Genomic DNA, 26222 nt, shown 5'->3' with positions numbered 1-26222 from the left:
GGAGACCAAGTCACTGTCATCACCACAGTCATCTCTGCTAAGGCCTATGTGTATCCCAAGCTACTGCTTAAGTATTGGGCTAGCCTTAGGTAACTGGCTGTCATGAGGCCTAGCCTGTAGACTGAGCAAGAAAGGTATTCACTGCCCACAAGTCTATGATCTAGCAATAAGATTATTTGGGGTGGGGGAGAATGAAGTACAGAAAGGCTAATCAATTCCAATGGGCCAAAAGGCAACCAGAAATTTTTTTTTTCTGACTCTTCTTTATCCAGTATAGGATCCAGGAAAGGTTTTAAGTATTTGGGGCAAGTATTACTTTCATGTTTGTGTTTAGCTTGAAAGGTAGAGCTTGCTATACTAGCAATTCAACAAGGGACCCAGAATTTCAAACCACATTAAGAGCAGGTGAATAAAGTTACCCAAACATGGGCTATTCTATTCCTTGCCCCAACACCCACAGCCAGAGGTCAACAGGCTTGCAAGGGGCAGAAATCTCAGTGGGGGAAGATACTATGGCTTGGAGATACCCCTAAGAAGCATACAGGGCATACACTCACACCCAACCCCAGCAATCCCCTAGTGTAGCACATTCTCAGGGACAAAAATACTTTTCCTGACTGAAAACAGCTTTCTTTGGCAAACAGCAATGACAGGAAAATCCACTTGTATTAGCGCTAGGCAGTCCTCCCAGAAACCATGGCTGCTGGAGAACAAAATGCTGCGTGTGAGTTGTTGTACTGTGTTGAGCTACATTGCTTTCCATCTGTTCACTTCCTGTCAAGCACAGTAACGGGTGAAGTATGCAAAATTAACAGCACGGAGAGCCAGTGTTTCGTTTGCTAGGTAATTTCATTGTGAAGAAGAGTTCAAAATAGAATTAGACTCCTGTTTATGGCCAAGATGGACTGACAGGAACCAGATTTCCTTCTGGCCTGCATGAACACAGAGCAGAGAAACACAGGCAAGCAAAACATTCAAATCCACCGATTCCAGAAACAAGCATCGGCAGACAAGGCAAGATCTGAGAGAGAAACAAACGAGATGCGCTCTAAGTCTGCCCAGACTGCTTGCTGCCTTGTGAATACTCCCATCATGCTGGGGGGCTGGATTCCCAAGTGGAATCCAGTGGACATCTTGAATTGAGCTCAAAGGGGTCAATAGCTGGAGCACTGGAGAGAAGAGAGTTGTATACAGAGATCCCTGTGGTCTGGCAAGGCATGTGAACCTCACCGAGTGTGAGGACTCATAAGGAGTGAAAGAGGCCCAGGGCTGAGTCGCTGCAAAGGGGAGAAGGAATCAAGTTCTAAACTCAAGCATGGTAAGACACTGGCCCCATTCCTCCCACCAAGCAGATCACCTCAGTACTCCAAGAGCACTGTGCAGACCATCCAGAGTGGTTTAGGCTCAGTAAATTACCTTTAGACAGGAGGTAAGCATGTTCTATAGGGGGCCACATAGGAAGCATTCGAGGCTTTATGGTTCATGTGGTCCCTAAGCAGTTATTCAACTCTACTATGGCCAAGTGGGAAAGCATCTATGGATATTGTATAAGTGAGTGAGCATGGCTGTGCTCTCATAAAATTGAATTTATGAGCCCTGAACTTTTAACCTCATATAATTTTTACAAGTCACAAAATATCCTTTTGATTATTTTTTTACCATTTAAAAAATTTCAAAGCAGTTTTTGACTTGCACACCATACAAAAGTAAGATTTGGCTCATAGGCCAGGGTTTGCTGATCCGTGCTCTAAAATATTTTAAACACCTCTTTCATCTGATTTAAAATCCAGACCCAGGGCCAGTAAGATGGCTCAGTTAGAAAAAGCACTTGCCTCATGGCTCTGATGACCTGAGTTCGATTCCAGAGCCCATGCAAAGTTGGAAGAAAAGAACTGACTCCACAAGGCTATCCTCTGACCTCCACATGGGTGCCATGGATTGCATGCCCCATACACTGTACATACAAACATACATACATGCAATAAAAACAAAATATTTTAAGTATATAAAAATAAAAGTGTGACCCAAATAATACAGCTGTATCCCACAACTCACAAAAACATTTATAGAAAATTCAAAAAATATCCAATATTGGAAAAAAAGACAAAACTTGGATCCAAATAAACATTTCCTATTAAGAGCAGAAACAAGGCAAGAATATCTATTTTCAACATTGTACTAGGTTGTAGCAAGTACAATAAGGCAAAAAGAATAAACTAAAGGTATCTATATTACAATTAAAAAATAAAATTTTGTAGCCAGGCGTTGGTGGTGCATGCCTTTAATCCCAACACTAGGGAGACAGAGGCAGGCAGATCTCTGCGAGTTCAAGGCCAGCCTGGTCTCCAGAGCAAGTGTCAGGATAGGCAACCCTGTCTAGAAAAACCAAAAAATAAAAAAATAAAAAAAATAAAAAAAAATAAAAATTTGTAACAATGGATAACAATTATTTGTGTCAAAAAATCTTCAGATTCAACAAAAAAGCTACTGGAGCATATTAGTGAGAGTAAACGAAGTTGTGTAATCCAAAAACAACACAAGTATAAACAGCAGCTTTACATATGAGTAGTAACCAGATACTGAACATTTTAAAATGATAATTATAATGAAAGTCTGACCAAAGGCATATAAGGTGTGCATAGTGAAAACTAAAAAGCAATGCTAAGAAAAATTAAAGAATAAGTGAAGATTTATTTAGTGATAAGTCCATGTTATAGATTAGGAGGATCTTGTTGATGTGACATCAATTCTCTCCTAAATAATCTTAAAATAATGTAAATGCAATCAAAATTACAAGTGCCATTGTTTTCAAAAATTCAAAGCTGATTTTAAAATTTAGATAGAGGTATGAAAGCCCTGGGGACATCCAAAAATACTGAGAAAGAACAAAGGCAGGTGGCCTGTGTGGCTTGGTTTAGTGATCTATCAGAAAGGCACAACACTCAAGACCCCGTAAAGACAAAGTAACTAATGGAAAAGACCAAAGCATAGAAATAAGGTTATACATAAATGCCACTTTGATTATTTTTGACAGAAGTAGAGAAATTCAGTAGTGGAAGCAGCCTGTTATTTATTTATTTATTTTTTGAATGGCTCTAAGCCAAACAGATATCCAAATGCAAAAATTTGCCTATTTACTAATTCAAAAAGATCACAGACTGAATGTTAAAACCTAACAGTATAAAATTACTAGGAGAAAAGGCAGTAAGTCCTGTGGCTTTAGCCTGCTGAATGTTTTCTTAGATATAATCAAAACAGAAATCATACAAGAGGAAACTGATTAACTAGACTTAAGAGCATCCACAGTCTGAAAGATATTACTGAGAGTAAAAAGGAATGCATGGACCCATGGAAAACACCTGTAAAGCCTGTCGTACGCACGTTACCGCCCTGCCAGCTGCCAGCTGCCCTTGCAGGATCCTAAGTCAACCTGTGTTCTTTCTAAAAACAAAACCCAAAGGTGTCTGACAAAACAACTGAAAGGGCATATGAAAATATCTTACATGTTAATACAAGTGTAAACTATTTCAAAAGACATCTTAGGAAAAAAAAATAATCAACTTGTAAAGATTCATGTGACAATCCAGATGCGTTTAAAAATTATCCATAGAGAAAGAAGCCAGATCTCCTTCCCCAGAGAGCAAATACTGTACGAGGCTACTCACATGAAACTGTGGAAAACAGAAACCAATTAGGAGTGATAGAAAGCAGATCAGCTGTTGTCTAGGAATGGGGGAGAGACAACAGGAAGGCTCTCCAAGAGACACGAAGGAACTTCCTGAGAACTGCGTTCACTACCTTGATTGCAGTGCTGGCTTCAGTGTGTGTGTGTGTGTGTGTGTGTGTGTGTGTGTGTGTGTGTGTGTGTGTGTGTGTGTGTGTGTGTGTGTGTGTGTGTGTGTGAAGTTCATCCAATAATGCCTATCAAATATGTACTGCTTATGATAATGCCAATTATACTTCAATAAAGTTGTCTTTACAAAGAACAGCATACATACTGACATGGAAAAACATTAAGTTAAAAACTATGAAATGGTTCATATAGTAAGAAAGTGAAGTAATTCGTGGTCCCGTTTACACAAAATATATGCGTTTATACTAAAAACATTCATATACATACATACAAACAAGACTGAGAACACACGTACTAATCCACTTATAGTTTGGAGACTGGAGAAGCATCCCAGAGCACTTTCCATCTTGTCTGCCCTTCATCTTGCTTGAACATATAGCAATAGTACATTACTTCTGAAAATTTTTTTAAATGAGACTTTTTTTTAAAAAGCATATTAAGCAAATGTGGTGGAGCCTACAAATAAAAAGGAAAAAAAAATTGATGGTCCAGACAAACTTAAGTGTGAAAGGATAAACCGATGACAGACAAGTCAGTTGTATCCATAAAGTCTTTTCCTCAAGAATCTTTAGGCAAAAAAGAAAAGAAAAAAAAAATCAAGAGCTTTACAGCAACAATCACGTTGGCTCAAGTTTTCACTGGAGATAAGGAAAATAAATATTCAAGGCCAGGGTCAAAGTGGCAGGTTTGTGGCCCACAGTCCTGGGGTAATTAGTACCTTGGATAATTTTCTGCTGCTGTTGCCGGATCTCGTCAAAACCCAAACCTCTGGTCTCCTCTGGCTCCTCACAGAGCCAAGGGTTGGGAGTTCCTCGCTTTGCTTCTTCGCTCATCAGGCTGGACCTTAGAACAATAGTAAATGCATTACATATCTCACAAAACACAACTTGGCTGGAAAACACTCCCACAAGCACAGAGCTGGCCAGCCTGGCATGCTTCGAAAAGTCATCTCCACAATTTATTGTACTCTTAGTTTATTCTAGGAACCGTGTCCGGGGCTGTTAGAGATCTGAGGCTAAGATACAACATGGTCCCTAAACAATTACATGGCATGATGAGGAGCTGGTGGGAGAACCCAGCACTCTGCGAATCGTCAAAAGAAAACAAAACAAAACAAAAAAACCCTGAACTCAAAAACCAGCAAAGTTGATTCTCAAGTCTCAAAACCACAAGGCCAATGGGAAGTTGCCTGTTTATTACAACAAATTTTGTTTCACAGACTTTGTGACACAAAAGGCACTAATATTATTTTTCACAAAAATCTAATAGTGTGCTTACAGATTACAGCATAAAAAGATAACAAAATTTTCCAGTATAGGGTGCTTGATTGCTCACAGAAACACATGCAGAGTTTCAAGTCCAATTTTATGAAGGCAATCATAATCATCACACTTGGAACTGTCAACTGTGATCAGTCCCCCTGGAAGTAGCGCACACTTGGCTCTTGCACAACACATACTGGTCTCCAGTCTAAGAAGGAACACAGTTCCTACCACTGCCTCCCTGTCCAGAGGATGAGAGAGAACCATGTTGCCCAGGAAACCACCTCTGACTACTCCAACATGGTGTTGAACACTCATGTTGCTGCTCTAGTGGAATCTGGGAGAGGGGTATGCTGGAAGTGTGGTGGTCGTACCACAGCAGTGACAGCTAACTCGGATTAAGCAACTACTGTATGCAGGCACTCTCTGGCTGATTGTGAGTGTACTCATTCATTTCTCCATTGTTTATCATTCTTCAGACCCTGATGGCATCTCTTGTATTGCCTAAAAGCAACTGCTGCCCTACTGTTTGGCCTTTCATAGAGTTCAGCCTTCTAACTACTAGGTAGGAAGGAGGACATGAAAACCACCTAACCTATGCTGCACCCTGCTCCCCAGTGCAGAGCAAATGGTTACCGGCACGTCACTGACGGGCAATATGTGGACAGTAACATCTACCTCAGGAAGTTTCATCAAGGATAAACAGTAATTTATGTATTCAAAAACTATTTTCTCAGTGTTTATTATTCAGTAGGCACTATTGGAAGAAAGAAAGAAGGGAGGAAGGAAGGAAGGAAGGAAGGAAGGAAGGAAGGAAGGAAGGGACAAAAGAGAAAGAAAGAACCCCTATACAATCTGACCAAAATCTTTGCCCTGACAACACACAGCTTCTCCATGAAGGTGCTGTACATGTGCCTGTGTGAGTGAGAGTGTGTGTGTGCTGAAGGGATGGTAATAGTGTGTCCACAGTGCTGAAAACAGTGTTTGGGAAATAACACCATTTTCAATAAAGTAACCATTTTCATTATGCCAATTACTGCTTCATCAGGTGGCATTAAGATTATTTTTAATAAGTATATTTCTAACAAGTATAATTTCACATTTTGCCACCTTGAAAGTCAAAAAAAAAAAAAAAGGAATATATCCTTCAAGAAAACCTGGACAATTGCAAAGACTCATTTTTGATTCTTTGGACTAAGATTTTATGCACAGGTCTGGTCTCTTATTCAAATGTACCAATTAACATGCCAAACACAAGTATGACTTTCTTCCAGTCTATCAAAAAGACAGACTTGTTCGTTAAGGCCTTACTTTACATGATTGGCCCCAAGAACCTGAGATGTCGAGGTTTCACACTTACTCCACATGATAATCACTTAGCTTCATCTAGCTTTGAAGACAAGAAAGAAAAAAATGAAAAGGGAATCGAAGCAGGCAATTTGCAATCCAAGCAAATACATTAACTCCCAAGTCATCTTGCAAGTGCCAGCATGAATCTCATGTAGCAGTATGTGGCTCATTGCAAAAGCCTGGGTCAGAGACTGGCCAGAAAAATCGCCTGAGACTCACAAGTGCATCAATAGCCAGCTCTAGTCATTCCAGTGAGTGTATTGCAACTGACTGACACTGCTCCAAGGTTAGTGCTAAAATGCCCTGCTTTGGCCAGGCGGCAGTGGCACATGCCTTTAATCCCAGCACTTGGGAGGCAGAGGTAGGAGAATCTCTGTGAGTTTGAAACCAGCCTGGTCTACAAGAGCTAGTTCCAGGATAGCCTCCAAAGCCACAGAGAAACCCTGTCTCGAAAAGCCAAAAAAAAAAAAAAAAAAAAAAAAAAAAGCCCTGCTTTGAGTCCTTGTGACACATTCACACAGACACTCACACACACACAATCTCTCTCACACACACACACAGACACTCACACACACACACTCTCTCTCACACACACACACACACAGACACACAGACACACAGACACACAGACACACAGACACACACACACAGACACACCATTTAAGGTATTAGTATTAAGGGACAAAACCCAACAAATGTGAGGTGTTTTTTGAGCAATCTCAATAAATAGCAAATTAGGCCTAAAGCTATGTTTATGTGTGCAGTGTGTACCTGTGTGTGTAGTATGTATACATTTTAAGTACCTATTGGGAATAAAAGTGAAAATGTGTACCCCAGCTTATATCAATAGTAAACACAACACAGAGGAAAGACTTCCCAGATCTAAGCTACAGCCTCTTCCTGCTCATCCCTGAGCTGCTATTCTTATTTCACTGATGTCCCGGGCTACCAGGAATGCACCTTTAGAATGCCTGTGTGTCTGTCTACATGACCCTCATTTCATCAGCTTTTACACTCCACCTTACATTTGGGTGATACTTATCATTAAGCTGTACTGTTCTACAGACAGTGGCCCTTAGTAGAATCAAGATCAGACTCCGGAAGTGAGGCTGAAGAATGGCTCATGGATAGGTATAAAGAAGCCAAGTGGTCTGCCCTGATAATACAGGTAACAATATGATAATATGGACAAAGCAGGCTGTATTGACATATTTAGGAATATATATGATATATATGTAAAACAAAGAAAAAGAAATGACAAATCTTGGGGGATACATGGCAAGGACTTAAGGGAGGATTATTTTAATTTCAAAAAAAATAAAATAAATGTGTTAAAAAGGAAGCCCTTCAAAATATATATAAAGCAAGGCATATCTTCTACTTTTTACCCTGCAGGAAAACCATCACCAACTGGAGAATTTTCCAGTGCATTCCTGCCTGTGGCATTTCCCCACTGGTGCTCTGCCACCTGTCTCATCTAAGAATCCTCAAGCAATAAGCATATGCAAGGTCAAACTCCTTTGTCCCATAAGCTTGTCTTCCTCCCTTAGTTCCTTATTCTGCTTAGCAAGCCAAGCCATTCGGGGCACTGTACTGCTGTTGTTATTATCCCTTTGCCATGTCTCAGCAATGGCCAAGGTCTCCCTCCTAGATAGTCCCCAAGTTCCTGTCCTCATTTCTGTTGGCACAGCCAACATGTATCCCACCCCCCACCCCCACCCCCCATTGGTACAGCCTAGGTGACCCTCCAGTCATCCTCATCCAAATCATCTCTTTTTCTGCTGCTAGGATGATGGAAGACTAAAGCCTCCCCATATCTCCTGAGTCTACAACTTCTGACTCCCTGGAACTATGGTTAAATGTGAACTTCAAAAGATGATTCCGTGGTCTAGATGTCATCTCCCAACATGCCCCCTTCCACACCTTTCTTCTGCTTGAGCCCCACATACTGCTCACCACCACTCAGACAAAGGCACAAACTTTCATACTCTCATGTTTTTGCATGAATCTGGAGTGCCCCCACCCCCACCCCTTTGTCCATCTGGCAAAATTCTATTCATCCCTTAAGGCTCAACTCAAATGTCACTTTTGCGGCTGAGGCCTTCCTGATCCCCACTCTGTCCCCCCTCTCCTCAAATCAATCACTCACTGGTGCTCCCGTGGCACTCTGTTCACAACCTCTAACGTGGCATTTATCAAGCAGGATTGTAGTTAGTTATTTACTCATCTGTCTCCCTTCCTAAATTATGAGCTCTGTGAGGAAAGAGGCCACAGGACAGTCATGTTTATATCCCCAACACCAAAAGATGGGGCCTCAGAATATGGTGGAGAAGCAGCATTCAGGAAATGCTTACAAAAACAGAGCTGGGAACCACTGAGGGCTTTAGCTGGAGGGAGCCAAAATGAGAACTGTACCTAGCATTTTCGTCTTGAGAAATTAAAACAAAAACCGCAATCAACTGCTACCTGCCTTCACCACTTAGCCACGAAGACTGATAATGTTCTCAAGCAGATGGGAAGAATTACTTTGAAAGAGAAATCTGTCAGTAAAACACCTTCCAGCTCAACCTCGAATTTGCAGTGACAAGCCAGGAGATCTCTTAAGTTAAAGAAAGGACATGCTAATTACTATGCTTCTGAGATGGAACACACTTGATTTTCTCTTTTAAATTACTATGGATCAGACCCAGAGCTAGTTAGTCAAGAGCAACCACAGAGCTACAGCAACAACATCTCCTGTTTTCTTTTTTTGACGGGAGGCCAACCTGGCCTTGAATTCTTGGGCTCAAACAACCCTTCAGCTTCCACCTCTCCAGGTGTTGGGACTACAGGCCCACACAGTGGATGGTACTCTGTGTGTGTGTGTGTGTGTGTGTGTGTGTGTGTGTGTGTGTGTGTGTGTGTTTGCTTTTTAATAAATCAAAATTTCTACACATGTTTTCTTTGAAGGTGGAACCTACCTATAACAATAAATATAAAATTAATAAGCTTGGTAGTATATTAGAGTCCTGAAAATGTTTCATGATTACTTATAAGGACATAATGTGATTGCACTTTCAGCATCCAAGGAAAATAGTGTATGTTATTGAATTATAATAACACAGGGGGAGCACACAGATAATCCATCTCCCTGCTGACAAATTCAGTTGGAACCTGTCAGAGTTCACAGGGAGGGCATTCTTATCAACCGAACAGAGAGCTAAAAAGAAGTGAATTCCAAGAAGTAGCTTTTCTTAGCATTTCAAAAAGATGTCAACCCGACTATGGAAAATATTTGTTTTGTCTGGAAAAAAAATATCAATGTTTGAGCATTCACAGACCACAGGGAGGTTTCCAGTCAGGAGCAGCGAAGCTCTCTCCAGGCTGTCAGTGAACTGTGGTGTATCGACAAAGGTTTCTAGATGGCCTTACCCACAGATGTAAAGACGCCCCTATGGTATGAGAGGCTAATTCCCTTTTTTCAAAATGTTTTTATGTAGTTTTGTTCTGTGGATATAAAGATGCACAGAGGCTCAAGTTTCAATCAGAAATGGGCTCCCTGACATAAATTCTTTAAAGACGCACTCTGGCAACAATGTGCAGACTGGGTCACACTGAAGAGAGGCTACAGTAGGGAGGGAGGCCAAAAGACAGTGACTGAGGTGGACGGCAGGAAGTCAGGAGAAGGGAAATGACAACAGGGAGCGGCCGAGGAACAGACAATTAGCAAACTGATTTAATGCTACCAGTCTGAGGGAGCAGACTGGATAAAGGGGTGAATGTTTCCAAGCCCACTTGAGTTGACAAAATCAATACAACTTAGGGAAAAGGAAATTTCTTATTAGCATTCAAAGTTCAACATAGCTTCTGAAAACAAACCCAAAATAATACTGCACAGTCGAGACTAACGTTCTAGTGTGCTAAGGACCTATGGATGTACGCCACACTGCCCTAGTTTGCCTTCCATCCACCCACTTGCTCACACACCTATCCATGCAACAAATAATGACGAGCTTCTGAATGGAGACACTAATCTGGGGGTGTGAGGTAAGCCGGACATGCACACCTGGTCTCATGAAGCGGATACACTAGGGATGGAGAATGCCACTGTGCCTAAGCCCAAGTTGATTCTCAAAAATATTTTTGTTGTTAATTTCAGTAAGTAATCCCCAGTGAGTTCAAGCCCAAAATAACTAATACACAGAGAATGTTTCCATTACCTATCATCTAAGAATATTTCATCACAGTGCCCTCAAACCTACTGCAATCAATTCTTTTTTTGTTTGTTTTATTTTTGTTTTCTTTCTTTTCCCCCTCAGTGATGGGAACCAAACCCAGAGCCTTGTGCGTGTTAGGCACTCACTCCACCATGGAGCTGTATCTCCAACCATGTTCCCCCATTTTAAACCAATCCCATTTTTCTCCTGATTAACTGCTTTGCCAAACTTAGCTGAGTGGCTTGGGAAAACTGACACAATTTAAGAAAGGGCTTTTTTTTTTCCTGTTACCTTTCAACCTTCAATATACCAGCTCATAACAACTGTGACAAACAACTGCTGTTTTAATGTCCTGATCTTTGGTGGGAGGGGGCTGGCAGCCCACCTGCTAGACCATTGGCTGCTTTCAGCCCAGCAATCTTTCCTCCTCTTTCTTTAAAATCCCATCAGTTGCCTTTTAAAATATTAATAAAAAATTGCACATTGTGTGAATATCCTAACAAAACAGTTCACAGTGGAAGAGCTGCACAGAGCAATACAGTCCACCAGAGGACATTATTTTGGCCTCCAATCTAAATATCAGAAGTCAGAGTATTATCCCGAGGAGAACCACCTCTGCAATCTAAAATCAGCACCAACAGAAAGGGCTCTTTGGATGAACTGCTTGATTGACACAAGTACCTTAACAGTAGAGTGACACACAAACACAAAACCGAAGCCTTCCATTCCGAGTACCACTCACACCAGCTTCATGGTGACTGGGTGCCATCTGCTGGTCAGTGGGAAAAGTTCAGCCTCAATAACTGGCCAACCGTTACTTCAAGCATTTGTAAGCCAACTCGGAACTTTATTAATACACAATATATGCTTGTAAACATGGTTAGAAGTAGTGTGAAATAGTGACCAAGATGCTCACACAATATGAGGAGCCACATCTCTGGACACTGTCCTCTGTTCTCCGTTCACTTGGTTCTTTACAATCCAATGGTTTCATTATCTGATGAGGGTCCAGATGAGATGAACAATAATACATATTTTGCACTTAGAAACATCACATGTCGCCAGATGGTGGTGGCGTACACCTTTAATCCCAGCACTTGGGAGGCAGAGGCAGGTGGATCTCTGTGAGTTTGAGACCAGTCTGGTCTACGAGAGTTAGTTCCAGGACAGCCTCCAAAGCCACAGAGAAACCCTGTCTCAAAAAAAACCAAAAAACAAAGAAGAAAAAAGAAATGTCACATGTCTAACATGTCCAACTCTGTCTCAACACTGTCCTTTCCCCACTTATTCATCATGCTTGTTTCCACTCCATTACTTTATAAAGTAATGCTAAAATGCTCAATTGATTGTACACAGTAGCACTGTTCTGGGAACAAACATGCTATGTGTAATGTCACAAAATCAGGCTGGCAGGCAACAGTGGTACAAATCTGTTTGGCAACCGATGTATAAAAATGCAAATATGGCACCAAAAGACTAATTAAGGGTGTCAAGTGGTAATGTATATACAATCAATACACACAGAGCCAAGGGCCACCTACATGGTCATCACTTTAACCTCAACAATTCAATTTTTATTATACTGACTCAGCCAACTCATGCTTAAAGATGCAAATTAGTGAGATGGAGGTCCATACTTTTAACTATGGTATTCTTTTGCCTTGGAGACACAACCAAGGAGTCTGTAAGGCACTCCTGGTGACTTTAAAAAAAATAATTTATTTAATTTTATGTACATTGGTGTGAGGGTGTCAGATCCCCTGAAACTGGAGTTACAGACAGTTGTGAGCTGCCATGTGGGTGCTGGGAATTGAACCTGGGTCCTGTGGAAGAGCAGCCAGTGCTCTTAACTGCGGAGCCATCTCTCCAGCCACTCAGATGATGTTTATGCAACCAGGTAGACACCAACCTACAGACTGGTGTGAAAGCTACTGCTTCAAGGGTAGTAGAATCCAGGAAAGCATAAAGTGGACAGGATGGCACACACCTATATCCCAGCACTTAGGAACCAAGGAAGGATTCTGCAAGCCTAAGGATAGCCTGGAGTGTATGGTACATATAGATGAGCTCAGTGGCCAGTCTAGGCTACAGAGGGAGAGCCTGACTTAAAAAAACAAAAGTTCAAAACAGAGTGAGATGCATGGTACACAGACTACTCCTCTCTCAGGACTACTCAACTCGAATATCTTCCAATTCTTTCTCAGCCTCCCTCCCATGACACCAACCTTTCTAATTTCTTACACAGCTTTTATGGCCCATGCCACACAATTTTGTACGACACCATCCGCCATCATGTTGTTATCTTGTCATTTTGTGAAAAGACAAAGACCTTTCCACGACATGCAATCTGTCTCCTCTTCTGCAAACATCAGTGAGAGCAAGCACTTGTTCCTGGGCACAGGGTGCTTTCTAGTTCACAAAGGGACTTCACATTCACCCATCGCATTTGAGCTTCACAAGCTGCAAGACTCATGGTTGTCTTCATTTTACATGAAACAAAACGGAGTTAAAACTCAAACCCAGGTTTTCTAATAATCATTTGTTCCTTCACACAGTCCAGTGTTGTCGACAAGGTCTATAAGGGTACTACTGACCACAGATGCAAAGAGCAGGAGAAAGAAGAAAGTACTAGAAGCTGGTGAAAAGAAGACAAACCACAACCCCTACAGGCAACAGTTGTGGGAAACCAAGATCAAGAGGGATGGGAGACAAAACCCAGAGCAAAGGATGCTGGCTCCTTCTCCAAAACTGGTTCAGCTCCTACACAGTAACATAAAACTCAGCATCCTCGTCTGTAAAGCAAAAGGGGAATCAGTCCTTGGCACCTTTGGAGACTGAAGGAGAATGAAACTGGCCAAAGGGTTGATCTACCTATCTACCTACCTATCTACCTACCTAAATTTTCATTTCTTAATTTTGATTTATTAACAAGTCTAACTTGGGAGAGTAGGAGATGGCTCAGGTAGTGAAGCATTTGCTACACAAGCATGAGGATCTTACTGCAATCCCTGGTAGCCATGTTAAAACAAACAAACAAAAACAGGGTAGTGCATGCCTTTAATCTCAGTGCTAGGGGGCGGTGGGGGGGGCGCTGAGGCAGGAGGCTCCCTGGGGCTCACTGGACAGTCATTCTAGGTGAACCAGTGAGATATGGGTTCAATGAGAAACGTTGCCTCAAAAAATAAGGTGGAGAGTGGTTGAGGAACACACTAGGTGTCAATCCATGGCCTCCACATGCACACACACATGCAGAGGGAGAAAAAGCAAAACTTAAAAAGTATTCAGTATACTTAAAAAAACAAAAAACAAAAAACAAGTCAATGAACTAAAATCCAGTGTGCACAGTAACTCTTCTTTCTTCCTCCTGCTTTTTAATGGACTGGAATTTTTCTCCTTTTCAATTCCCAAATGACTTTTGTAATTTAAAATTAATACATGCAGCTGTAAAGACCTTTATTTTCCATGCCCAAAGTCATCACGACGCCATCATAATACCAAGTACTGAAATGCAAAACAGACTTTTTTTTTCACCCATAGATTAAGAAAACCCACCAAGTTCTGGGACACCCATTGATGGCTAACAGGTTGGAAAACAGGCCCTCCCACATCCTGCAGGCAATGCAACTTTTAAGAAATAGACAGGGCAGTTCCTTTAAATTCCCAGCACACATATCTTGGGGGCTCTGTGCTATAAGAACAGAGGCCACAGTGCCTATGGTATTTGCCTTGGCCATGTTTATAATTACAAAAAGAAAACAAGACAACCCGAAACAACATACGGACATTGGTTACAAGAATGAATGCATAGTTACAACTGCAAAGTACTCACTGCTGCATAGAATGTGTTAAACCTACTGATTTGGAGGAAGGACCAAACTTAATGAAAAAAGTAAATCACAGAGAAATATATATAATACAATTCTGTTTTCAGAAAGAAATACACTTCTAGCAATATACTTGTAAGTATAAACAATAAGTGGGATCAAGAAGACTCTCCAGCATTAACACTGGTGACTTTAGGGGTACGGCATTGGGGAAGGGAAAGACAGTATTAACAACCACAGTACACTGTGAGGTGTGGCATACGGGCTAAAAATTACATTTAAAAAAGTGTGACAACCTATGTGTAAACTTTTAGGAAGATACTGAAAACATTTCTCATATTTTAAAAGCAAGAACCTAAGAATATAAGAACCAGGCCTAATAACACATGTATGTAATCTAGCCCTCAGGGGGAAGAGGCAGGCCTGGTAACACAAGTGTGTAATCCAGCACTCAGGGGGAACAGGCAGGAGGATCAGGAATTCAAGGTTATACTGTGTTTGTTAAGAGCAGCCTGGGCTACTTGAGACTCTGGAGAGAGGGAGGGGGAGAGGAACAGGGAGAAAGGCAGGAAGTGAAAGAGGAAAATGAGGAGAGGAGGAGCAGAAGGGGTAGGGGAAAGTGGCTGTGGGGGGGGAGAGGGGGTTGTGTGTGTGTGTGTGTGTGTGTGTGTGTGTGTGTGTGTGTCAGTGTCAGTGTCAAACTTTTCCAAGGGGAAAAAGCAATGGGTGAAAAACAAAACAAAATAAACAAAACCAACAACAAGCAGACTGGGTTTGGGGCGGAGTCTGGAGCCCATGAAGGAAGGCATAAAAATGACCGCAGGCTTGCAATCCACACAGAGGGAGGGGAAAGGCTAGAGTGAGAGTAGGATGGTAGTGTGATGGTGCGATTGCTTTCCTAGCATTTAGGAAGGAGCACAGGCACTCTCTACAATCTCTCCTTGCTCTCGGGAAAGGAAGAAAGGGAAGTTGGGTGTGTTTCCTCTTTTGTACCATGTGGCCTGCTCAGGATGTAGTTTTTCTCCTTACAGTGTGTGCATATATGTATATACATTATAGATATGTATATATATAGTCTTTATGCATGCATTTAATTCAAGTAGACCATATAAAATGAAAGGCTATAAGCATACAGGCCAAAAATATTGCAGGGAGCCGGGCAGTGGTGGTGCTGGCCTTTAATCCCAGCACTCAGGAGGTAGAGGCAGGCGGATCTCTGCGAGTTTGAGACCAGTCTGGACTACAAGAGCTAGTCCCAGGACAGCCTCCAAAGCCACAGAGAAACCCTGTCTAGAAAAACAAAACACAAAACATAACAAAACAAAAAAATTGCAGGGACTATCTTCAGTTAATGGCTACCAGGGCAAGAAACAGCAGCATCCAAATCCCAGAAGCCACTCCATTGACTTATATATTGAGCGGGAATGTGGTGGGGGCTGCATGTGGGGATCAGAGAACAGCCTCCAGCATTCTGTTCTCCTGCCACCATAGTGGGGCAGGATGTCTTGTTTCTGCCATTGCACATCATACTCTGGGCTAGCTGCCCTGGAAGCTTCCAGAAGATTCTCCCATCTCCACCTTTCATCTGGCTGTATTGCAGTCTTGAGATTACAGATGTGTAACACCACATCTGGCTTTTTACATGGGTTCCCAAGATCAGTCTTAGGTCATCAGCATTGCATGGCAAGCGCTTTTACCCGATGAGCAGTCTCTCTGGCCCAGAAGCCCCTGTTTGTTCCATTCAGCTCACTTCTTCCTCCAAAAGGAACCACTTACTTTTGTGATTCATAACACTATAAATTTCGCCTTTATAGGAATGGCAGCATACATGTGTACTCCCGTGTCTGGTTTATATCACTCAGCATGTTTGTGTGATCCATCCACAGTGTGCTGTGCACCTGTAGACAGTTCATCTGTATTTGCTATGTATTATCAATGTCTGAATACACCATTATACTACAGAGAACACTGGGATGTGTCCAACAGGAACTTGTAAGAATGGCCCTGCAGCAAACATTCTTGCCCTGTTCATGGGACTGTTCCGTTTGAGTGGGTGAACAGTTCCTAGAGAGATTGTACTTAAGCAGCCCTGCCAAAAGTATATGACAATTCCAGCAACTCCACATCCTAGGAACATCCGATATGCCTGGCACTGGTAGGTATGGCGGTACGGTATCATAATGACAGTCTGTAATTTCCTGATGACTAACAAAAGCCAATGCCTTAGCATACATTCATCACACACAATCTCTTTTGCAAAGCCCAAAACACTTCAAATCCTCTGCTGTTGTCTTTCTAATGGGCCATCTGCCTTTGAGGCTCTTTATTTATGGTCAGTATTGCTCCCATATTAGATGAATATCCTCAAGATATTTCTACTCTAGTTTGCCTTAACTCTTAGTATTTTCTTTGAAAAACAGATTTCTTTCTTTCTTTCTATCTTTCTTTCTTTCTTTCTTTCTTCTTCCTTCTTCTTCTCCTCCTTCTTCTCCTTCGTTGTTTGTTTCAAGACAGGGTTTGTCTATGCAGCCCTAGCTGGAACAATCTCTCTCTCTCTCTCTCTCTCTCTTTCTCTCTCTCTCTCTCTCTCTCTCTCTCTCTCTCTCTCTCTCTCTCTCTCTCTCTCTCTCTCTCTCTCTCTCTCTCCCCCCCCAGACCAGGCTGGCCTTGAATTCAGAGATTCACTTGCCTCTGTCTCCCAAGTTCTGGGATTATAGGTGTGCGCCACCATTGCTCAGGCTTTTTGTTTGTTTTTTGGGGGGATAGGGGAAACAAATTTTAATGAAGTCCATTTCTTCATGTGCTTCCTTTTGTCTAGTAACTCTGAAAACCTAAGAACTCTGTGCCTATACCACAGTCATAAAGACCTTGGGTTTTCTACTAAATGCTCTTGTGTGACCGCACTTTCAGGGCCACAGTCCCTTTGGAATGGCTTGTTACTTGGCAGAGGCCAAGACTCCTTTTTCCTCATGTGGAGAGCCGGTTAGCCTAGTGACACTACTTGAAAAAGCCACCTTCCCACTGCATTAGGTCACCTCAGTGTCAAGACAGGTGACAACATATGTGTAGGACTGATCCTAAGTGCCCTGTGTTGTTCCTCTGGTTCACTTGTCTATCTTCGTGCAACACCTTGCTGCAGCCTTATGTCAACAACTGCTGCTGTGTCTTTTCTTCAATGCTGCCTCAGTTCTGCTGGGCTCTTCGTATTGTCATATAAACTGTAGCAGAAGTCAGCTTACCAAGTGACAACACAGAAACAAAAATCCAGATGGGGACTGTAAGTAAGTTTTTTTTCTGGATCTACAACCCAACCTGAAGGGAGCTGGCATTGAATAACACTGGCCTTTCTAGTCTCTGAGCACATCCAGCCCTCTACTGAGTTTTCTTTAGCTTCTCTAAACAATGTTTCGTGGTATTCAGTGTGAAGTCTCTTTAGGTTTATGCCCACACATTTCAAGTTATTTTGCGTGTGTGTGTGTGTGTGTGTGTGTGTGTGTGTGTGTGTGTGTGTGTGTGTGTGTAATATGGTGGGTATGGGTGTTTTGCCTGCATGTGTATCCATGTACCAACTGTGAGCCCAGTGCCTATGGAGGCCATGAGAGGACATCAGATCCTCTGGAACTGGAGTTACGCATGGTTGTGAGCCAACAAGTTGTTGCTGGGAATCAAACCCAGGTCCTCTGGAAGAGCAGCTAGTGCTCTTAACCACTGAGCCATCTCACCAGCCCCCATTTTAAATTATTTTAATGGACTTTCCTGCAAGGCAATTAGAGGGTTAGTTCAGAGCCTTGTGGGTAATAGGCAGGAACCCTGCTACTGAGCTACACCCCTTGCTCACTTATTCTAAAGAGCAAAAAGGAGAGCAACTTTAAATTTTCTCCCATTGCATATTTTTGTTGTTGTTTGGCCTGTAAAACCTTGAGAAAGCCCCAGGTTGCTGCTTCTAAACACTTCCTGACAGACTACTTTCTTATATTCCCGATGGTGATAATGGATAGATACATCAATGACTTCATCAGTGACCTGGAGCTGCAACAACTAATAGTCCTTCAAAGTTCCAGGTCTTTGGTTTCACTGCTTGATCAATCATCCAAATGGATAAGGTCTTCCCACAGTTAGCCTTTCTTTGGAAGTCAACTCAACCTTGCAGGGGAGGGGAGTTGGGGGGGTTGGGGGGGTTGGAGGGCTAATCCAGAGTAATGACTATAGAGAACCCTTCAAGCAATAACCAGTCTCAGAAGTGCATACATAAGCTAACTGCTTCAGACAGCTACTCTGCCACGTTCAGAGTCAGCTGCAGGATGTTCAAGAGCAACTTTAAACTCTGCTTCATACTCTCCAAGGCACGAAGGTAAGCCAAAAAAAAAAAAAAAGATAACACACAGTTCAGAGTGCAAAGTACACATCTGTGCAAAGAAACAGAGATTAGAGACAGGAGCCTGGAGGGAAGTGTGCAGACACACTTGCAGAATCTCTGCAGAAAACACACAGACAGACAACCGTTCAAAGCAGCTGCCCCAGGGAGAAATCAGAAAGTGCATGTTGAGGCTGAGAACCTTCGTTTCCATTGATAGTTCTTTCTACAGTTTGACTTTTCGTCACTTAACATAGTACTTTCAATTTTACACATAAATATATGTGATGCAAATATTTAAGCAATAGTATATATTTTAAAATATTCTGCAAAAAATATTCTATTCAATTACCATAAGCCACTGCAATATCCCAGAGTTTCAACATTCTGGTCTAATAATCTCAACCAAATTGTTTATTTCGAAAGACTCACAAGGAGGATGTGGCTCATCAGTGAAGCACTGGTCTGGCACACATGAGGCCTTAGGTTTGAGCTCTGGTACAAAGGGGGAAAATTATTAAGTCATAAAAAGTACTTTGTCAAGTGACATATGCAATTTTCCTCCCCAAGCAAACATGATCCCTAGCTGGGGAGTAGCTCAGTGGCACAGTGCACTTGCCTAGTGTGTGCAAGGCCCTGGACATGATTCCCAGGGTCCCAAAGCAAAATAACAAAACTGTTCACCATACAATGTGTGGCTAATATCAGACCGCTAGTTAATACAGAATAACAAAAACAGGTATCCTAGGGGCAGGGTGTAGCTTAACTAGACGAGTACTTATCTAACACATGCAAAGCCTGGGTTCAATTTCCAGAAGAGCATAAAAACCTAGGGATGGTTGCACACACCTCTCATCCCAGCACTTGGGAGGCAGGAATCAGAAGTCCCAAGGCCATTCTTGCCTACGGAGTGAAAGGCCAGCCTGCACTACATGATACCCTGTTCTGAAACAAAAGCAAAACAGATGTACCAATAAATGTATGTGCCAAATTTTTAAGCCCCTCCCTTCTTACTGCAATACTATATCAATCCACACACCAAGTTAATCCATTACATTACTCCCGCTTCTGAAGACAAAGCCAGAAACAGCTACTTCTCAGAGTTAAACAAGAATTAACACCCAATGCACAAGACCACCTGTCTACAGAAGAAATTAGCACTATGAAACTGTGTGTGTGTGTGTGTGTGTGTGTGTGTGTGTGTGTGTGTGTGTGTTGAAACCGGGTTGCACTGAACAAGTATTCATTACCTCTTGAGGAAGAAGTGGAAACAGCCCAGCTTCTTATAAAGACAAATTAGGGTTAAAAGCAATGATCTAGCAAATAGACTTTAGTTTAAATAAAATAACCCAAAGGCCAGTGAGCAACCACTTCTCTAGGACAAAAGCAGCGGGAAATAAAAGTTCCTTCTGAGGTCACAGAACTGGGGATGAGCCCCTGGCGCTTCAGGAAACTTCATGCTGATGAGAGTTGTGCCCGAGAGCTAGGGAGAACATCAGGGAGCCACCGAAGTCCACTGATTCTGCATCCTCCCATCTCTTCCCATTTTCAGAGCATCAACTCTGGTCAAGGCTCTCCCTCTGGAGAATATGACTGTCTTCATTTGCAGTTCAGAAGGATATCTACCTTGAATAACCAATCTACCATGGCAATCCAGAGCCTTCTTGATTTCTGTGTAACAGCTCATAGGATAGATACTGCCTACTCTGTTTTGGGTTAAGCTGAAGCCACTTGTGAAGTCCCAAGAAGTGGTTTGTCACTCCTAAAAATGGTGAAAACTGCACTGGAGAGATGACCCAGTGGTTAAAAGCACTTACTGCTTTTGTAGAGGACCCAAGTTCAGTTCCCAGCATCCACATTAGTTATCTCACAACCACCTGTGTGTAATGCCATGGATCTAACAGCCTCTGGCATCCATGGGCTCTGCACACACACGGTATACATAAAATCATGCAGGCACATATGCATAAAACAACTAAAGTTTTTTTAATAATAAAAAGTAGGGAATGAGGTAATGGCTCCATGAGTAAAGTGTTGATCACACAGCATGAAGGCTGGGGTTCAGATCCCAGCACCCATGTCAAATCCAGACAGGCATGGGATTCACCTTTAATCCCAGTGCTCAGAAGGCAAAGACAAGATACACACACACACACACACACACACACACACACACACACACACACACACACACACAAACATGCAAAAAAAAAAGACTAGAAAATATAAGAATCAACAGAAAAACTATTAAAAACAAAATTAAGAAAGCACCTATAGCATTAAGAGCTGACATCCAGTATCAAAAGCTTGTATGGACACAATCACAAACCACCAGGGGTGAATAAAGCAACAGAAAGATTAAGTGAGCAGGCACAGACTCACCAGGAAGGCATAAGCTTCCCTGGAAAAAATGCTTGAAAAGCCCTGAAATGGGGCTGGAAGGATCTCTGTGCTGGGGTGGGGGATTCAGCACTGAGGATGGGATTCCAAGATTTAACAAACTCTCAATGAAGAGTCAGATCAGCTGGTTGTAAACTTCATTTAAAAACAAAGATGAAGGGGAGGCCAAGATGGCTCAAGGCCCCTGCTACCAAGCCTTAAGGCCTGAGTTCAGTTCCCAGGGCTCACAGGGTGGAAAGAGAGAACCAATGCCTGAACATGATCCTCTGACCTCGAAACATGCCCCAATGACACACATGCACATACATACATACAAATAAAAAGGTAATTTTTAAAAAAGCAAAGCCTTTTTAAAGTGGCTTGACGACAGGCAATGAGCCCCACTTATTGTGTGCTGACATCAGAAACATCAGCTCTTAGGCTGCAGAGCCAGCCCACCAGCAGGAAGAACTGACAGACACATACAAGGTCAGAGGTGGCCCACAGCAACTTGGCACATAACAACGCCACCACCTCCACCCTGAAAAGCTGCAGTCAGACACAAACATAGAGTTGGGTTTGAATTCTCCAACAGTAAACGACAAATGGGTCAGACACTTAACAGTTCCAATTGTTTTAAAGTTATTATTATTACTATTGTGTTTATAATGCGTCCAGAGGTTACTTTGCAGGGTCAGTTCAAGCCTTCCTCCACTTTTATGTGGGTTCCAGGATTGGACTCAGGTTGTCAGGTTGTCTGACAAGCGCTTTATCCACTGAGTCATCTTCCAGCTCAACTGTTTTTAAATACTAAAAACTGCCTCTTGTTAGACCTTGGGTCACTGTAACAGCATGGAGTAATTACATACAATTCTACTAAGATAGTAGTATAATAAAATAACAACTATCCTTGGGGGAAGCTAAATGCATAGGCAAACAGGTGCAGGAACTGAGGGGACAAGTCTAAACTGGTTCTAACTAGAGAGGCGATGATTTCCAAACGCCATCAGAATTTCCCATGCATGTGCCCTCAGACCCAGCCAACCACTTCTTGAGATTTTCTCCAGAGAGACATTTTGACACATGGACAATCTCTTACATTTTAGACTGTCTGCTCTGTATTTGTGGGGGCTGGAGGTAGACAGTCTTTACATATCCCAGACCAGTACTGAACTCCTGAAATAGAAACTATTAAACTTTTTTTGTGTAATAGAAAAAAGACTGAGAAGAGACACAACACATATCTATTAATTAGACACTAGTTAAACTAATTATGGTATGTGTGCATAACAAAATATACTAAGACTTTAAAAAATCAAGCACAAATCTCCTGAATGGGAAAACAATCTAAGATATATAATGGGGTTTAAGATATTGTCAAATGGGGTATTATAATATGCTCCCACTTGTGTGAATGATGGTAGATAATAAGAGAATATACTCCTGTTTATGGGTAGAAGCTTCAGATAATCCTAAAAGGATATGCAAAAACAGTAATTACTTTGTGTGAGAGTGGGGGACCAATCAAGAGTACCTTCCCCAAACCCTGGTAGATATTTTTAGATTTTCTAGCCATATGAATAACTACCCATGCAAAGTATCTTCTTCCTCTCCTATGGCTCTGCCCAGAGTGTGGCCAGAAGCTGCTGCAGCCATCTGGAAACCATGAGGGGATTCAGGCTGAAAGAAGAGGAACACTCTGACCAAAGCAAAGGAGGAGAGCAGCAGGCAGCTGAAATAGACAGCGTTCTCATGCGGAGCCTCCTACTAGGGAAGGTTTTCTTTAAGCAGCTTTGGTAGCATTGTGTTCCCAGTGGCAGAGAAAATCCTACTGCATGGTGAACTAAATTCAGGCCCTCTGTGGGCACTTGTACTCACATGCAAACACGTGGTTTCATTTTCTTGCAAACAGCCTAATTACATTCACCAGTACTTAAATACACTTTCTACTCATCCATTGCCACCTAACACAAACACAGCCACCGTGCATAGTGCTGAGATAAACTTATGTATGCAAGCACCCAGTGTGTGTTGATTGATTCCTCTGGCATGTAACTTAAGGAGGGTACTGCTGGATCACATGGTAGCGATACTGTTTTTGAGGCACCCCCTCCCCCATAATGCCTCCCACAACAGCTGGAGTAATCTACCTTCCACCAGCAGTTACTCCCACCCTTGCTAGCATTTGTTGCTCTTCATTTTCCAGATGGCAACCATTAGGATGAGACTGGGTCTTAAGAGTTTGACTTGCATCCCCTGATAGCTAAGGATGTAGAACTTTTTATTCCTGTGTTCACTGGTCAGTCGCACTTTTGAAAAAGTGGCAGTTCAGTTCATCTGGCCTTCAATTAACTAGACTGCTAGTTCTTTCGGTGTTTACATCTCTGTCAAAAGAAAAGCTGGTAAGCTCTCCCATTCTTAGGCGGCACCATCATGGTCTCCTTTCCTGTGTGGGAGCCGTTTATTTTATTTATTTGGGTGCCAGGAGCTGAACCCAGAACTTCAGACTCTAATCCACACACCGAACCACCCCCAACCCCTTATTTCAATGCATTCCCCCTTGTCAAATTGTACTGTCTCTAAGCTGTTAAGAGTCCTACTTAGAAAGCCTGCCTATGCCCATATCTTGAGATGTCTTCTTCTAGATGATTCAAGAGTTTGGGATCTTAAAGTTTTCAATCCATTTTCAGCTGACTTTTGTGCAGGGTGAGAAACAGACATCTAGTTTCTGTCTTTAAAATGTGGCTATCCAGTTTTCCTAGCACCATTTGTCAAAGAGGCTGTCTTATCTCCAATGTAGAAAATCAGATGGCTGCAGCTGTGTGGGTTTGCTCTGGATCCTCTATTCTATTCCACTGGTCCACAGTGTGTTAGTTTCCATGCCAGTCCCACGCTGGTTTGCTAGTGTGGCTCTGGCACGTAGGTCTGATACTGATACCTCTGCTGACCGCTGACTAGAAGAGCAGCAGGACTGCATACTAATCTGTCATTTCTCAGAATAACCAAGGAGGCACAGGCCCAGTTCAGTATAGAGCATCTACAGGCATTATAGTCCCAAGCTTCCTTCACAGGAAGGTAGGGGCATGTGACTACCTCTGGCCAACGGACAGAGAGTAAGACATTTGCAGGACCAATCATCTAAGAGGGTGTATGTGCTACACACTATCTACTCCATTTGCAGGGCACATGGAAACCTTGTGTTATAACATCACAGCCCTGTGGTGAGAGGGCCTGGACCTCTGAGTCGCTGTTGAACAAGTCAGCAGGACAGGAAGAAAAGCTTTTGTGGGAACACACTTGTTTAGTTCCCAGATCACATCTTGGATCAGCTTTTCAATCAACAAAAATTTGCTGTGTTAGAGTGTGCCTGCTGTATACCCAACTCTAGGATGGGTCTTTGGGGAGACACAGGGGGAAGTAGAAAGATGTTCTTTCATTCAGCAGAGACTCTTTAAGCACTGTGCACTCTTTGATCCCTGTCATCAGGGTACTTAAAATCTCTATGAAGAGACAAAATACACAGTTGTTGAGGGGTAAAAAAGAGGTAACTGATAAGTGCTGGACCTGTGGCCTTGCTAGCTCTACAGGCTCCCCACTGATACGAAGGACAATGAGCTTTTCTGCCGAGTTCACTCTACTGTGGATTTTTAATTTCCTACCACGGCACGTGGCATGTCACTGTATGGGTACTCAAGGGGGCAGCCACTGGACTGTACCCCGCAAAGCTGCAGAAAGCAGGTGCTCTGTCTGTGCTGACTTCAGGTTGCCACATCTCCAAATGGCACGAGGCACACACTAAGCATCTCATGCTTATCATGGCATTCTTGTGTCCTTACTACTGTCTATTACACTGAGGGGAACTTCAGGGTTCTTAGCGGCATTTCGTACCCCGTGGCCTGTCTATCCTGGGTTTACTTAAACAGAGTAAAGCAAAGCTTCACCAGGGTCAGCACATCCTTCCAGAAAAGCTAGGGAGATACCATATTTCTGGGCATAAATAAAAGGGATAAATATTCAGTTTATATAATGTCTGAGCCAGCAAATGAAGTTAGTGCATATTCCTTAGCAACTTCCTACTAACAGAAGAGTTTGTGGTCATGTGTTAATAGCAGTATGGTCAAGTATAAAGGCATGATTTCTTAGGAAATCAATGTACTATTGGGTACAATTCCTTCTTACAAACCATTAAACTGATATAAGACATTCCATGATTTAAAACGAGAGGGTCTATTTTTCCAACCTGGGCAGGTTCACCCCTCCCTGGGCAAACTGGAGGTCACTCACTACCAGGAGGTCACCATAATGCTGCCAAACTTAGTGCAGACACTTGATTGGCAACAGCATACTCAGAACTCCTGGATTCCAGCAATCCTCCTGTCTCAGCCTCCTGAGTAGTTGGGTTTACAGGCATGTACCATTATGCTCTGCAGGAGAGGTTATATTGTTAATGTAAGGTTTTTTGTTGTTTTGTTTGGTTGTTTTGGTTTTTCAAGACAGGGTTTCTCTGTGTAGCTTTGTCCTAGCACCTGCTCTATAGACAAGGCCGGCCTCGAACTCAGAGAGATCCACCTGCCTCTGCCTCCTGAGTGCTGGGAGTAAAGGCCACTACAGCCTGGCTTAATGTAAGATTTAATGTAATTTTTCTTGTGCATTCTTGGCCTGCCCACACAGTGATAGAATATATACTACAAGGTCCATACATTTTCAGTAGCTCAAGAGAAAAGTGTATGCTTTAAATTAAGGTGCTTGTACTCCAAGAAAATGTGACAATGCCTTTTGAGTCTAGGAGGCAGCCATCTTGTAAGAAGCTTCTCCTTCCAGACATAAAACTATCAACACAAACCCCCAAAAAACTTCCTATTCCCCATAATCCTCTATATGGTTGGTGGTGTGAAGGTTTAAGCTCAGCCAATTAGCCACCCACGACAGTGGAGTTAATCGCATAATCTCAGAGACTGTCAGGGCGCAGTGGAGTATGCAATGATTCTTTCTCTTTACAAAGCT

General features: G+C 42.5%; 1 protein-coding gene across 1 annotated transcript in view; it reads right to left on the bottom strand.

Moving 5' to 3' along the window:
• Stx8 (syntaxin 8) overlaps window positions 1-26222 on the bottom strand; it is a 243616-nt gene that overhangs the window by 188424 nt on the left and 28970 nt on the right. The window contains exon 5 of the mRNA XM_027427108.2: window positions 4572-4696. Coding sequence (XP_027282909.1) covers window positions 4572-4696 — 125 coding nt within the window. The remainder of the gene's footprint in view (window positions 1-4571; window positions 4697-26222) is intronic.

The sequence above is a fragment of the Cricetulus griseus genome, chromosome 7 (assembly GCF_003668045.3).
Source record: "Cricetulus griseus strain 17A/GY chromosome 7, alternate assembly CriGri-PICRH-1.0, whole genome shotgun sequence".
Taxonomy (NCBI): domain Eukaryota; kingdom Metazoa; phylum Chordata; class Mammalia; order Rodentia; family Cricetidae; genus Cricetulus; species Cricetulus griseus.
Note: the sequence above shows the minus strand (reverse complement) of the source record. Positions and strands in the feature narration are given on the sequence as shown.